Here is a 15,616-nt window from a genome sequence, read left to right on the forward strand (position 1 = left end):
CTGCACCCTGCCAGCATTCACATGTATGATTATATAAAGTATGTGATTATATAAAGTATGATTTCTAGTGCTTTAAATCATACACAAGTCCGGACTTGAGCATAGATTAGAGTTTTGGAATACGCCCGACTTCGACGAAGTGCTGAGGAATTCCTTAAGGACACCTCAGGTGAGGTTGAGTTTGAGGAAACCTAGAGGACACGTTTAAGAATACGGGTGTTAGAGGATGGAAAAAAAATAAAGAAGAAAACACTTAATAAAAGTGATGCCAAAAGCTCAAAACACAGACTTATAAAATGTCTATGGCTCAAAAATAAGAATATAAAAATATAATATAGCAACATTTTTACAATGTGTCATTGTCATATAAAAAAGACAATGTATCATTTTCACACACTTCAACATGGATTTTTGAGAAATAAATACACAGTTTAGTGATCGTTATTGGCAGTGTGCCTTTGTTTGTCTCAATAATTCCAGTTTGTTAAATTGTACAGTATTAAGAGAAATTATAGAAGCATTTAACTTAGAAATTTAAATTATTTCATCATAATGGAAAATGATATCCTTTTGTGGAGTAACAGAGATGTGTTAGATTTATTACTTAGAGAGAAAATATCCAGTGTTGTTGTAGATATTTGTAGGGCCCATGATATAGACGGCCAGTGTCTTTTATCTTTCGTTGATCGAGATTTCTATGAGTACCCATTTGACCACTTAAAACTTGGTGAGCGAAAACGATTCATATTGTTGGTGAAGAAGCTGCAAAGATGTAATCGTGATGCGATGACAGAGCTCGGCCTATGCGATGAGCAGATGCTTAGCAACCCCGCTACGAACATAAACTTCCTTGGCACTAATTTATCTCACTTAAGTTATAATCTTCACAAGTTACCTAATGAACTTTCGTATGAAAGAAATACAGAATGTGTGGGAAATTTTACTCCAGATGTGAAGGCCTCGAAGTTGAAACCGGAGATTTGGAAAACTGCCATTGCATTAGGTAACTTTGTGATACTTTGTAATCAATTTATTGCTTGCTATGTATTTTTAACCTAACAATTAATTCATAACGCTTACTAAAACCCTGTATTGTAATAACAGCCAATGGAATTGTATTAATACAGGTAACCTCATGGTCCTAGGTCCATGGAGTCCAAGTTCATCACACTTATCTAGTTCTTAGGTTTTTGCAATTGTTACACATAGGAAATGAATTGGAATGGGACCTGTAAAGGCCCCGAAACGTTGGTTTGTTTGAAAAAACAAATATACATGATTTAAATCTGAAAAAAAATCATTTCATCACACTTGTTTATAGCCAAGACTTTCCCTTGTTGTCAGTCTAAATAGTGAATTATATTACAAATTAGTGCAATTACTAAGCACTTCTACTGTTGGAAATTTTATTTCATTTGTGACAAAATCAGTATGATCTTTTGTAATTATGAGCAAAGTATTTGCCACTCATTATTATGAGTGGCAAAAACTCTATAAAATACTCTATAATAACATACACTTATATATGTATATATATAGTTACAAAATAAGATGCACCTTTTGGCACTTGCCATTGCAATGTAAATAAGGATGTGATCTAAAACATATCAGTTACCATATTAAACTATCCTCATGAGAAATTGATTTGAAATTTTATGAGTGTGGTAGCTTCGATTATTTTTCGGGTCATTAATTTTCAGTTCTAGATAGAACAATTAAGCAATATAGCTTTTGTAATAAGTAAGTATTTAATTGATCACAATGATCACCAGTAGTTACATTAACAGAGTTCATAAGGTTAACCTGTAGTTAAATAGCTAAATTCTGAAGAAAAACAAAGACTTCGTAGTTTAATATTCACTTTTATTGGAAGATTGGCCAAAATCATCAGTTGAGCTAGTATCGCCTATATGTATAATTATTTGATTGTCAATCATATTATCAATGTTAACATGTTGACAGAGAAGTCAAAATCAAAATCAAAAAGGAAATATTTTTTTAAATAATAATGATAACAACGCACACACTCATAGTTGAAGTCATTAGGTGAAATTGAATTGACTTGATGAAATTTGATGATTAATTGATTACAATTTCAAAAAAAATTTAAAAAAAAATTGTTTGTAATATGTTTTGAACAAACTCAAAATTGCATTTTGTTTTTGAATTTCTGCGTGTATTATGCCTCACTAAAATTAATGTTTTTCTTTAAAAAACCCTATATTTTTTATATAGTTCATAATTATTTGTTTACTGTTTCATTGATTGCATTCAATATGTACTATCGCTTTCAGTAGCTGTCTAATTATGCTTCTTACATTGTGACGACTATAATTTCTTATTTACATAAGTTGCTATATAATAATATGCTAAAAAGTCACTGTCACCCTTGATTTGGTGATAATAAATTAAAAATTCAAGACCACAGTGAACCTTTTTTATGCAGTTTTATTTTCTACAAAGTGATACCTAAATTCTTACTCTTTTACAATTTTTAATGTTTTATTTAAAGTGGACTGGATTTGTTTGACTGCCTATTAAATTTCTGATTAAAATAGAATTGTATGACTAACAAGGGAAATCCAATGTCTTATAATCTTCTAAAGACATTCATAAATATTCTTTTCCTTGTTTTAATTATGTCATTGTCTTCTAATTTTTAATTGAATTTTGTTTTTTTTTTATTGTATTCTTTATTTTGTTTATTAATTCTTTTCTTTTTGTTTTGTTTGTTCTCAATTATTGTGTCTCAATGTTATCAATTTTTGTTTTTTTTTTGTATCTATGTGTTGTGGTGTTGCAATAAATGTCTATTCTATTCTATTCTTATCAATTATAGTTTTAATTATATGTTGTAATATCATCCTTTGTGAATTATTACTACAATTTTTTCTCTCAGGTTATGTGTTCCTAGTGACATGGGTGACGGCAGTAGTAATGGTGATAGTGCATGATAAGGTGCCCGACATGAAAAAATATCCGCCATTGCCAGATCTCTTCTTAGACAATGTGCCACACATCCCTTGGGCTTTCGACATGTGCGAGATAACAGGCTCTCTTCTTATGGCTATTTGGCTTGTGGTACTGTTCTTCCATAAGCATAGGTAAGTTTCTTTTTGTGTTATATTTGGCTGCATATTTACAGAATATGACAGGTAAAAACAGTTCATAAAATAAATATGACCAAGTTATTCTTGCGTAACTCAATATTAAAATTTGAGCCATATAACTCGTGTTGCAGTGGCGATATTTGAAGAAGGTAAACCAATGTAGAAAGTAGGCAGCAATTGCGGAAATGTAAATAAATACATTTTCAATTCAATACTTCCTATAAACTAGCTCAATTAAGAATTGTGTTATCTTTTACTAAAAATTTTCCTTAATTTTTTATTCCCTAATGCTTGTGTCCTTTGCAATCTTGAAAATTATTCTTTCACAAAATGGTACTTTTTCAAACAACAGCTATTTTGCAACAGGTCTAGGTGTGTTCCTGTGTCCATGAGGAAACCAAAGTAAATATAAATTAGTATGTTTTATTGTTTGACAAGCACAAACTAAACATTCTTATAATATTATCTATATATAAGAGTAGAAATATATATTATATCTTTATCTAGTAGTACAAACAAGGTGTAAACCTGACCATTACTACTGGAATACATAACAATACATCTTTAGCTCCTTCTTTATTTATAAATAAACCTCTAAATAAGTATTAGACAACATCACATAATAATCTGTTGCTCTGATCCCAAAGTAATTAAAGAATTTGTGTTATGGAAATTGGAAACAACGATAGTACCACACACACCCAGATCAGAGACAAAATTTTCTACATTGACCCGGCCGGGAATTGAACCCGGAACCTAAGAGATGGCGACATCATGAAAACCGGTGTGCAACCCATTTGACCATCAAGGTTGTCTTTATTTGTATTATCGTAAATTGTTATTAGTGTTGCACCTTTGAAACAAAGTGTTGACAACACATCACAACACAATGGTGTTATTTTGCGATTAATGTAATTGGTTGACGTTGACCTAGTAGGTATCATTTTGAACTGCATTGTGCTAAATTGCCATTTACCAGAACAAAATATATTTTTGAAATTGAAAAATTTTGAATATCTTATCGCGGCTTTAAAAGATTTATAAGGTTTATGTCAAGATATCATAACAAAGGTTTCTAGTAAAGTGTGTATGATTTTATAATATCTTATTATTTACTCAATGGGAGTCATGATCAGCAAATAATATGTCATTGAACTCTGTATTGTCTCGAAAGTTTGTTACACTAACACATATTTAAAACAATGCATTTGTAAGGGTATAAATACTTTGGTTCAAGCATAATGTAGACAAGCAAATATAAAATATATTTTTTATGTATTATACACATAAAAAAAAATTAGAATTTATCAATGACTTTTCTATGAAATCACATTTATTACATATAAATGTTAGTAGAAGACATTGGAAAAAATGGTGAACAAAATGTTTAAAAAAGCCTTGATAAGCCAAAACTGAAGATAGACATTTTACCTCGGACCTCCTTGTATAATTTTCATAGTAAGCAATTTATCAATTGGCTTCTTAGTGCAATTAAAACCGGAAATCGTAAATCGGACAGCTAACGTTTCAGAACCAATAAGACTTCCAGCAGTTATTTGACCAATAAGACTTGCAAAAGAGTATATATGCAATATGCAATCTTAGTATTAATTTCTTGCTTCAGATTCATAATACTTCGGCGCTTCTTCGCATTAGCCGGTACTGTGTTTTTACTGCGATGCTTCACTATGCTGATCACATCACTATCGGTGCCGGGCTCACATCTGAAGTGCGAACCGCGGTCGTATCCGCCGGCCGATGACCTGACGGTGTGGGGCAGGCGGCTGCGGCAAGCTTACGACATATGGAGTGGCGCCGGTATGTCCGTGCGAGGCGTCAGAACTTGCGGCGACTACATGTTCTCAGGGCACACGGTGGCTCTGACGCTGCTTAATTTCTTCATTACTGAATGTGAGATATTTTTCAATATTGTTATCTAAACTACGCGCTTTTGATAATTGCATACATTAAGACAGGCGTGTAGCTTACTTACCATCAGGCCTTCGACTTAATCGTCCCGTCACTTGATGTTATATATAAAAAAGTTTTTGTTGCATTTTTATAATATTAACAAGACGTATTAATAATGGTTAGCCTGTATATAGTTCCACTGCTGGGCACAGACCACCCGAAACTTCACGGTGTCCTCACGATGTTTTCCTTCACCGAAAAGCTCATTGTAAACAAATTAACATTTCGCACATAAGTTCCGAAAAGCTCAGAGGTTCGATGACATGCTTGACAGGCGGTATGTCAAACCGCTGGTATACCACGACTGTGGTGACAGAATGTACTTTAGAAAATTTGAAATGTATTCACAATCTTAACTGTATAGGTACATGCATTCACACGTCACTCAATTAATATATATTAACGTCGATGTAATAAGGAAGTATAGATTGTGGTTCTGACGCATCCAATGTTTACATATTGTTATCACGCGAGAACTGTGTCGTTGGTATTCGGTAAAATAATAATGGTAATATTATGTTTTTGTTGCCAACGTTGTGATCATGCTTCTGCGTCGTTTGATGCTCTTTGTAGAAAATGTACAAATGTTACCTGCCCACATAGACAACGAGTAATTAAGTGAATTTTTAATAGAAATACACATACTGCTTTAAGTACGTAGTAATTAACTCTCTTAATATTTTATTTATATAATACGTACCTACTCAGTTTCTTCAGTAGTTGCTTACAGAAAAGTACAATGTTTTTTTTGCGGCTTCGTTAACATTCAACATATTAAATGTGTTTTGTAAGCTTTTCATTTATGTGGAATTAGCTGTATCCGGTGCATCTACATGCCAACTAGAACATGTGGAATCCCGAGCCCGTATTGGGCCAGTATGGCTCTCCTTAGAGAAGACCTGTGCCCTGCGGTGGAATCTAATACTTTAGAAATTTTCGCGGGCGCAGGCACAACAACTCTCGAACCTTTAATCGCAATTGGTATAATAATAATGGAATGCATACAGGATAAAGATATATTATTGTATACTTATATAATAGATTATAAGCAGAGGCGTGCAAGCGGCCGGTTTTTAACCCGACGCTTTGTTAACGGTTGAATCGATTTATATCGGGTTAAAACCTATAAACCCCCGAAATCGAGGGCAAAAACTGTTTACAAATAAATATTAGTTGTAAGTGAAATTTTGTTCAAATTTAATGATATTATTACAAAATGTTTATTGCTTTCTAATTTAGAGTCGATTTACCTTTCTATTGAATCGATTCACCCGAAAATCGCATTGAAATAAATTGATATAAAAATCTTTAGATCGATCGTAAACAATTGAATCGCACGTTCACGATCTTGGGCGGAAATGGGTTAAAACCCGGGCGGGTTGCTTGAGTTTTAACCCATTACCCATCTCTGATTATAAGTTGTTTGTTCCCAATAATGTACATGGTACAAATTAACGTTTTTATCTTGAGCATAGTGTGTCTATAAATTGCCACTAAAGTCGCCGCCTACGAATTTTGCCTTAAACATGTCATTTTCCATGCTAAGTCTATAATTAGATCTACACTGAACCAATATTTACTTCTAGCGTTTTGACGTTAACCCATGATAACCCTTCTTTGTTTTATTGTCATCGACACGCCCAATACAACGGCGCACAGTGGGCCCAAATTGATTATTCTTGGACATAGGAATAACTTGTGGAGTATCGAGCAAATTTTTTTTTATGTGATATATAATAAGTAACATTCCTAACAACTTTTATTCTTGTATAATTTCTTGACAAGTTGATAGTTTTGAAGAAAAATAAAATTATTATTTTTTGTATGGAGAACTATACATTTTATTTTTTATCTCAAAATATATGAAAATGTGATGTGCGTGGGTACTTACAGATGTACCTGTAGATGGATTATTTTTTTCTTGATAAAGAATGATTGTGCCTATACTGTAAATAAACCACACACATTACATTTTTCTACATTTCGAGATAAAAATAAAATGTTTAGTACTCCAAACAAAAAACTAAATTTTTTTTTCTGAAACAATCAGCTTTTCAAGAAATTAGTAAAAGTTATCGAGTTCTTAGGTTTTCGCGATTGTTACACATAGGAAATGAAACTATTTTTCCGGATTTAAATCGCGTATATTTGTTTTTTCAAACAAACCGACGTTTCTGGCCCTTTACAGATCCCATGGTCACGGTTCACTGAGGTGGTACAGTCCTCAACCAGTTATGTCTAATATTGATGCAAACCACCCTATTTTTTCACTATAGTTACAATAGTCATTAATTAAATACCTTATTTTTAATTTTACAAAGAAAACATTCCAATTTACGCTATATAAAGTTTTACAAATTATTTTATTGAATGAATTTTTATTAAGTTCAATTTATTATTAATTATTAATAGAAATTAGAATAAACTAAAACGTCGGTTTGTTTGAAAAAGCAAATATACGCGATTTAAATCCGGAAAAATAGTTTCATTTCCTATTAATAAAAGTTATCAGGAATGTTATTATGTACCATATGAAAAAAAATCAGCTCTGTATTCTTTTTTTATACCATTTTGCTGCACTTTTACTTATAAAGCCGCAAGTACATGCAGACGGATTATTTTTTCTGCATAGAAAATTATTGGAACTATACTGTAAGTAACCTACGCAAATTACATTTTCGTATGTTTTGAGATAAAAATAAAAAGTATATTTCCATATATGAAATTATGGATTTGTTAGATTATCCATGTAAAAAAATTTTTGTTTCTCCTTAACTATCAACTTTTCAAGAAATTATACAAGAATAAAACTTGTTAGGAATGTTATTATCTATCACATAAAAAAAATAGCTTGATACTCCACAAGTTATTGCTATGTCCAAGAATTATCAATTTGGGCCCACAGTGCGGGGTGACGTTTCATGGCCGTGGTTATTATTATACGACAGAAATAGCGTGATTTAATTTAATTAAGTCCCTTATTTATTGTCTGTTTTCACTAACAAGCAAATAAGGTTGGTAATTTGATTCGGTGCTACATGCGTGTTTAGTTGGAAAAATACGACTTATTACCGCTGTAGATCAAAAAAGAGAATTACTACATTAATATGTCTTGCATATACGAGTATTATCACGGGGCACGCCTTTCCTTCGTTTTCACACATTAAGTGATCTTTTGATGAAATAGGTATATTGTTATCATTGTCACAATAATATCACTCACGTAGCACGCGGCTTAATTATAAATTTAATTACTAAATAATATTATATTAAAAAATATTATTTACTTCCACTTGGGTCTACATCGAGTTTACCCGATATGTGTTCAAAGATATCATTGTAAATACTTGCAAATAATTTTTTATTAAAAAATATTTTTCGGACTGTTGGTTCCACTAGTGGGTCCAGTAATATTTTAAGTACTCATATTATCTCCACTGCTTAATATGGGTGGAGCTATTAAGATTTGTAAATACTTTTGTCTCCACTTTTGTACTTTTGTTAACATGTGTCACACAACCACACCAATTGCCTGTTCTCAAATAGGGAATTCCCTGTACTATGAGTACCAGAGCAACGGAATTCCCTTCGGGGGCACTTCCCTGAATACCCAGACCATAACCAATTTAGAAAAATTCATTTCCCAAATTGGTCCTACCGAGAATCGAAGTCGGGAAATCCGCATTCAGCGCCCATAATTGTTGGCCCACCGAGGTCGTCTAAAATCGCCATCGTGTTGCTTGTAAAGATACTGAGCGTATAAGTGCATTGACACTTTAAATATAGGTTACTGTCATAAATTATCAAATATATTGATGTCATTCGTGGGTCCTAGTGTTGATATTAATGAAAGTAATTTTTGTCTTTAACAGATACGTCCCGCAGCTTGTACCTGTTGCACATATTGACATGGGTGATGAACATGTTCGGCATTTTCTTCATCTTGGCGGCCCATGAGCACTACTCCATCGACGTTTTCATCGCGTTCTACATCACTAGCCGCCTCTTCCTCTACTATCACACGCTCTCTAATAACCAAGCGCTTATGCAGAATGACTCTTCCAGGTGACTAATACCACAGTATTACAATTATATCCCCTACAGTAGCGCAACGCCTTTGAAGTTCGCGTAATACCGCCACGCGTGTAGGTAGTTACGCAAATGCAAAAAAAAAGGTTGTCACATAATGATTTATTAACAATAAATATTATTTCTCAATACACAATGACGAAATTGTTAAAAAAATTATTAAGTATTTATGATCTAGTTATAAAAATTTACAAGTGTGGCACTGCGAACTATTTGCGTGACACAATATATTTTTTTTTCGATGTTTTCAGTTTTCTGTTATTAAATTTAACTATATGTATAGTTTATACGCATTCGGATGAACAATGTATTATATGTATACATATAATGTATTGAAGCAAATGGTAAGTTTAAACGGGAATAGCAGTACTTTTAAATATACATCCATCCTTCGAAGAGTGAGCCACATACATACATGTTATTTAATTGTTTAATGTTTTTATCTTCCAAGTCAGGATTTTTGACAAGCATCTATCCATAACTGGCACCTGGAAAGATAAATATCCAATAAATAAACATATAAAATATGAACGATTGTCTATAAAAAACAAGATTAACATTCACACACACATCAGTGGATCATAATTTACAAGTGTATAGTTTAGTGGATCATAATTTATTAAAATACTAAATAACCAAACATCACGATAAGAGTTCAAGAGGTCCACACACATCGCGCGCGGGGTGTGCCTCTTTAACTTGAATTTTTAACACTCCACATACAAAGAAACTTAGTAGCATAGCAGCTTTAGGGCCGCATGATTTGCTAGTTCTTAATCTAGTCATGAAGCTGCACATACGTTCGTGCGTGCACTGCTATTTCTTAAAGCGTAATTAATAATAAATAATAACCAACCTATTATAACACCTATCTTTTAAAAAAGAAATACCTAAGTAATATCTGCACAACGTATATTTTATTTTTCATGATCGACTTAAGATAGAAGTTGAAATAATTATTTCTATTTCTTTTGATTATTACGGTAGCGGCAAGGGAGTTACAATTTACTTTCATGCATAGATATTATACGGGTAGGTCTACATCTACTATTTGAAGAAATATTATTAGCACCGATAAATGTTATCGCTTGGAACGACTGATCCTTTCTATTGCAATAGTGTAATAAAACCGTTAACACTTCTTTTATTTAAAGCGTACAGGGATTTAATGCTCTTGGGCCATCGTATAAGTCACCGGCGCGCTAAGGCTTCTTCTGAATTCTAGTTTTGAATTATTTCTTTGGTTATCAGGTCGTTTATTTTTTTCAACTATAGGTACTCCATAGGAAACCGACTACCAACTCTTTTCTTACTAATTCAGCAAATTTAGTCCCGCCGCGTGAAGATCACAGTTAAATGTCAATGCATAAAAGTGTTTAAACTAGATATTTGCACTATACAGATGGCACGTGCCTTGCCGAGACGGCTCATTCTATTGTACTCTAAAGATAAAGAGGTAAGACGAATCGGTGCAAATAATATTTCGTCAACTATACCTACGTATACGTATTACAAAAATATTGGAAAATATACCTCGCGTCACGGGAAAATCTATGAAATTTTAAATCCCTGTTGTATTTCGTTGTATAACCGTATACAGAACAGTTGTGCACTATTATATCGTTTGCTTAAAGGTAAATCACTATCTTTCTGCACGTGATTCTCAGTAACAAAAAAGCTATAAACTTATTAAGAGTTTTATCTGCAAAAAGGTGGCGAACTTCTGGTACATAACTTGGAGAGTTTTTTGTGGAAAATGTCACTAATGTGGTGTTACCTTTATGCAGACGACATATACATACAAATAAGTTTCGTGAACTCACTCAACGTATTCAAAAATAATTTAAATCACGTCAACCCTTAGAACTCGGCATGCAAACTAAACCTGTTCGCTCGTATCGGCTTAAGCCTACCGACCCCCTCGAGTGCCCCTTCGTTGCTCTGCACCGAAGGTACCGTCGTTGCGCAACTGTATGGTTTGAAACTAATACTATCCTTTTAAAAATAGTCTACTGGGTACATTGTAAACAATTAAGGTCGACCAATATTGACACAATGATTGTATGCATTAGTGTTGACCTATATTGGTCAGTTATATCTTTGTTCCTTTATGCGTTGCGTGGTTGTTGTTTGTGCTAGGTTTTTGTGTTACTTGTAAAAGCTAAAGCCACTCGTTCCCTAAACATGATAGCAAGTTGAATTTCACCCTATTTGACCATACATCTTAAAAAATTAGAGATAATTGTCGTTGGGCGGTATTCGTGCGAAATATGTATAATATTTATCTGATCTTCCGTAATCTTCAAATTAATACTAACAGTGTCGAATAACTACACCAATTTCCTGGTATCAAAGGGCACAAATGCCCTTTACTATGAATACCAGAACAACAGAATTCACTCCGTGTCACTGCCCAACACACCCAGACCAGAAACAATTTAGAAAAGTTCATTTTCGAAATTGGTCCTACCGGGAATCGAAACCGGGACCTCCAGCACCCACAGGCAAACCGTTGGGCCATCGAAATATCGTCCATAAATCCATTCGTAATCGATACGACCTTCAATGTTGGTACTAATGCGCGCTGTTTACTATTCGTTAATGAGGATGTAGATTAAGGATAATAAAAAGGTTAAGTAGAAACATAATACGTGTAAAAATCGATCATCACTTGAAATTATCGTTCACTTTTTTGTGTTTTGACGAGATAAAATCAGCTAACGATAGCACATTATTATCTTATTAAAAACTCGGTAAGCTTAAACGATTCTAAGAATTAATGCAATCAAATCTGTTTACAGAACAAGGATATGGTTTCCCCTATTATCTTTCTTCGAATCAGAAGTGGACGGCATCGTACCCAACGAGTATGAGGGGCCTGTGACGATCCTCAGCAACCTAAAGGATTGGTGTGTGCAGACGTTCCTTGATGTGAGAGATTCATCTATGGCCAAGATCGCCGGTACAAAGTTACAGGAAGGTGCTGCCATGGGCGAGTATTCCGTCGTCAAGTTAGTCGACGGCATCAAACGAAATTTAAGCCTTGTTGAAGAGTTCAAGAACTCTCGGCAGCGCGTAGTCTCTCTCGACAAAAACATACAGGCCTGCCTCCTTGACGATCACCCAGAGTGCGAGCTACGGCACAGAAACGTAGCAGAAATTCCACCAGAGTCGCTCTTCAAAGATTTAAGCAATCCGCCATCTCCAGTACTGAAGAAGAGTATATGAAATTATAAACTAGTTTTTTAGCGTATATTATAGAGGCTGTTTAGATTCATTGTAGGTATAATTTATACAATGAAGTGAATTAGATACCTGATGTCTTACATTTCCATTTTAGATTTTTATAAAATGTTACTCCATATTTATTTTTGTTAACGTAAGTTGAACTATGTATAATAAAATAAATTGTTAAGATTTATTTGCTCAAAGAAATCGTGGAAATAAACATGTTTTAGCTTATGACATTATATTGTGTTACTAAAATACATACATACACTCCACGCCCTTTCCCCATTGGGATAGGTGGAGAACACAGCCTTCCACTTGCTACAATCCTGACAGACATCTATCGTCGCGTTGTATTACTGTTCTGTCCTTGTAGCTGAAGAAAATGTTAGTGTTAGCTAATTACTAGACTAGAAGCTATACGAAATTCTATTGAGCTGCCAATGATATATATGTATATGTGCACTTATTGTTAATGCCAAATAAGAAAAAACCTAAAAATCAGGGATTGAGAAATAAAATTCAATTTAATTTTTAGCATTTTATATAATTCGTATGAAAATTAGTTAAAAAAAATGTCTTTAATATTAATATTTGATGAAATAAAGATTGTCATGAAAAAAGGTAATTTATTAAAAACCCAAACTGAAGCAGTGCCTGGTCACTTCCTAACAATGCTCGTCTATATTACGTAATAAGTATATGATGAAATAATAAAAAACCGAGCGGTGAGCCGACTAATTCAATTCATTAACATTTAAAGCGGCATGTAATGATCTCTTAAATAAAAATTACAAAAAAGAGCACTCTTTATGAGTAATATACTCATGATAAATAATATTTCATCTTAAATATAAAATTTAATTACGATTATAAGCCAAATTAATAAAATTGTAAAATAAAAATAAAAGACGATGCTTTAATAATAGAAGCCTTAACGGAGAATAAAATTGTTAAATAAAAATCTTACATGGAACTTTATAAAGAATTGATTAATAAAATCTAATGAATTTATATTAGACCACCTCATGGAAACATGTAACTATACATTGCCACAAACATCAGTTCTCAACAAATACTTCTTTGTAGTATATACAATGACTAAATCGTGCCAAAGAAGTGAGACAATGCATCACCATTAACAGAACAGACTTTATAATGCTTGCTTAGTGCTAAGAGGGCTTGCTTTGAGCTGAAAAGCGATTAACATAGTGTCCAGTCCTTAATCTTCAGCGGCCGCTTGCTCATTTTTAATTAGAGCTTCTGAGGGATTATCCTTTTTCCTCTCTGCTGCCTCAGAGTCACCAGCTGCTTCTTTCTCTGTAGACTGCTCCCGAGAGCTTGCTGTTCCATTTTCATTGACAGACTCTTCTTTTTCAGGGCTATTTTCCTTTGATGTCTTTTCTGATCCTACATCAGACTCTTTTTCAATAGAAGCTGCATTAAGAGCTTGTGTATCTTCTTTTTCAACTGATTTCTGCCTTTCTGGTGATACTTCCTTCCCAGTAGAACCTTCTTTGTCAGAAGGCTCCACACTACCATCCTCACCTTGTGAGGACTCCTTTGGAGCCTCATTTTCATGTGCTGGTGTGGCTTCTCTCTGCGGTGTGCTCTCTTTAGCTGGAGTGGTCTCCTTTGATGTAGGTACCCTTTCTGCTGATGCTTCCTTGGAATTGCTTTCATTTCCTTTTGCATCAACATCACCATTAAATGTAGTTTCCTGTAAATAAAAATTGAATCATTATAAACTGTAAATTAGTATATGTATCTGTTTATATAATCAACCTTGTGTAACACAATACAATTGATGACTCAAAACAGAGGCATACAGTGTCAGTTACTGATAAACAGTACATTCCGCTCCGCGAGTGCCAGTCATAAGCTATATTATATCAATAGGAACTGAAATTTACCTTATTTTGCTCTTGTGGAGTTTCTTCTGGAGGTACTTCTATTTTTAAGAACTGTTCAAGGGTGTCTACTTCATTGGCAAGATCAAACTGATCATAATCCTGAAATATAAAATAAGGTTTTTGCATTCGCTACACAAATCTGTAAATTAAGAGTAGGTTGCCAACTGCATTGTAGTAATGCAAATAATAAACAAAGTGGTAGTGATAACATACTCATAAGGCAGGAAGTATGTTATTACTTTCATAGTGTTCCTTTTTGGTTTATTTTTTAAAGTAAATAGAAAATGTCTAATGGATATATACCCCACAGTACTCATCGTCGTTGAACACCTGCGGGGGCAGTGGCGAGCGCGGATTAGGGTCGCTCACGGTGGCTCCGTTCGACTTGGCATTGTTTTGCATAAAATCTTTATCTGCCTCTCGTCCAGGCTCCGTTATGTCAATGACATCATATTTTACGTGTTTTGAATCGAGTATCATCAGTACACGTTGTTGTCGTTTTTTCACCTGAAATCGATAGAAATCACGTAATCAAAATGCAACCTTTACTGCGATTCAGATTAAAGAAAAAGATACGATAAGCACCCGGCCGTCTCAGGAATTTTCTAATATTATCCATACCTCTTTGTTTCCAGAAATACCACTAATATATACTTTGACAACCATGTTTGTCTGTTTGATGAAATTGCTAAAATATAAAATATTAATCGAAAAAAAACACTAAACCAGAAAAATAGGCTTGGCCATTAGTCCACACTTTAATATTATTTTTGACAGCTTCAATGTGACCATTAAATTAACGTAAATCCTGCATAATTTTGTTTTGATGTTTTCTATATTGTTTATCTTTGAGAATGTCGGGTTTATACCCTTTATTTCAAGTTTGGGACTTTAAAATTATTTTATAACAAGCGAAAAGGTCAATTGTATATTATATTTTCTCTAAAAATATGTCCAATTTAGTAATATTTAAGTACCACGACAACTTTTTGCGCCACTAATCACAACACGTTTTGTTTGATTGGAATAATTTTATTAAAGTTTTAATCGGTAATAAATTTAGATTATAATATATATTCTGCTTATGTATGTATTTTTGTATACATACAAACTTCACGTAGGTGAGTATGTCTATCATATGTACATGCATACCTATATTATCATTTACCTATATTTTTTATTCACATTAAAATTTTAATTTTATTGTCCAATAATTAGTCCTGCAGACTTTATTTTACGCCACGGCTAGGGTTGGCTGGAAGAGATCTCTTCTAGAGATAATCTCACCTTTGCATAACATGTCCT

General features: G+C 33.4%; 2 protein-coding genes across 2 annotated transcripts; one reads left to right on the forward strand and one right to left on the reverse strand.

Moving 5' to 3' along the window:
* Nucleotides 1–503: 503 nt before the first annotated feature.
* Nucleotides 504–12,940, forward strand: LOC113236533 (sphingomyelin synthase-related 1-like). The gene is made up of 5 exons (XM_026472650.1): nucleotides 504–1,003; nucleotides 2,900–3,104; nucleotides 4,735–5,021; nucleotides 8,954–9,146; nucleotides 11,972–12,940. Exons 1-5 carry the CDS (start codon nucleotides 553–555, stop codon nucleotides 12,396–12,398), a joined length of 1,563 nt encoding a protein of 520 aa, XP_026328435.1. The 5' UTR covers nucleotides 504–552; the 3' UTR covers nucleotides 12,399–12,940.
* Nucleotides 12,941–13,131: 191 nt separating this feature from the next.
* On the reverse strand, nucleotides 13,132–15,058 carry LOC113236534 (SH3 domain-binding glutamic acid-rich protein-like). The gene is made up of 4 exons (XM_026472651.1): nucleotides 14,933–15,058; nucleotides 14,615–14,818; nucleotides 14,312–14,410; nucleotides 13,132–14,118 (listed from the first exon to the last, which is right to left on the reverse strand). The coding sequence occupies exons 1-4, from the start codon at nucleotides 14,975–14,977 to the stop codon at nucleotides 13,621–13,623; spliced, it is 846 nt and encodes a 281-aa protein (XP_026328436.1). The 5' UTR covers nucleotides 14,978–15,058; the 3' UTR covers nucleotides 13,132–13,620.
* Between the last annotated feature and the right edge of the window lie 558 nt (nucleotides 15,059–15,616).

Source organism: Hyposmocoma kahamanoa, unplaced genomic scaffold (assembly GCF_003589595.1).
Source record: "Hyposmocoma kahamanoa isolate Upper Pololo Valley unplaced genomic scaffold, ASM358959v1 92, whole genome shotgun sequence".
Classification (NCBI taxonomy): domain Eukaryota; kingdom Metazoa; phylum Arthropoda; class Insecta; order Lepidoptera; family Cosmopterigidae; genus Hyposmocoma; species Hyposmocoma kahamanoa.

Excerpts from the sequence above, each read along its gene's own strand:
- LOC113236534 (XM_026472651.1), bottom strand. The coding sequence starts at position 14,977 with ATGGTTGTCAAAGTATATATTAGTGGTATTTCTGGAAACAAAGAG. Across the intron at positions 14,819-14,932 it reads GTATTTCTGGAAACAAAGAG|GTGAAAAAACGACAACAACG; the intron begins GTATGGATAATA and ends TATCGATTTCAG. Across the intron at positions 14,411-14,614 it reads ACGACGATGAGTACTGTGGG|GATTATGATCAGTTTGATCT; the intron begins GTATATATCCAT and ends TTTATATTTCAG.
- LOC113236533 (XM_026472650.1), top strand. The coding sequence starts at position 553 with ATGGAAAATGATATCCTTTTGTGGAGTAACAGAGATGTGTTAGATTTA. Across the intron at positions 3,105-4,734 it reads CTGTTCTTCCATAAGCATAG|ATTCATAATACTTCGGCGCT; the intron begins GTAAGTTTCTTT and ends TTCTTGCTTCAG. Across the intron at positions 5,022-8,953 it reads TAATTTCTTCATTACTGAAT|ATACGTCCCGCAGCTTGTAC; the intron begins GTGAGATATTTT and ends TGTCTTTAACAG.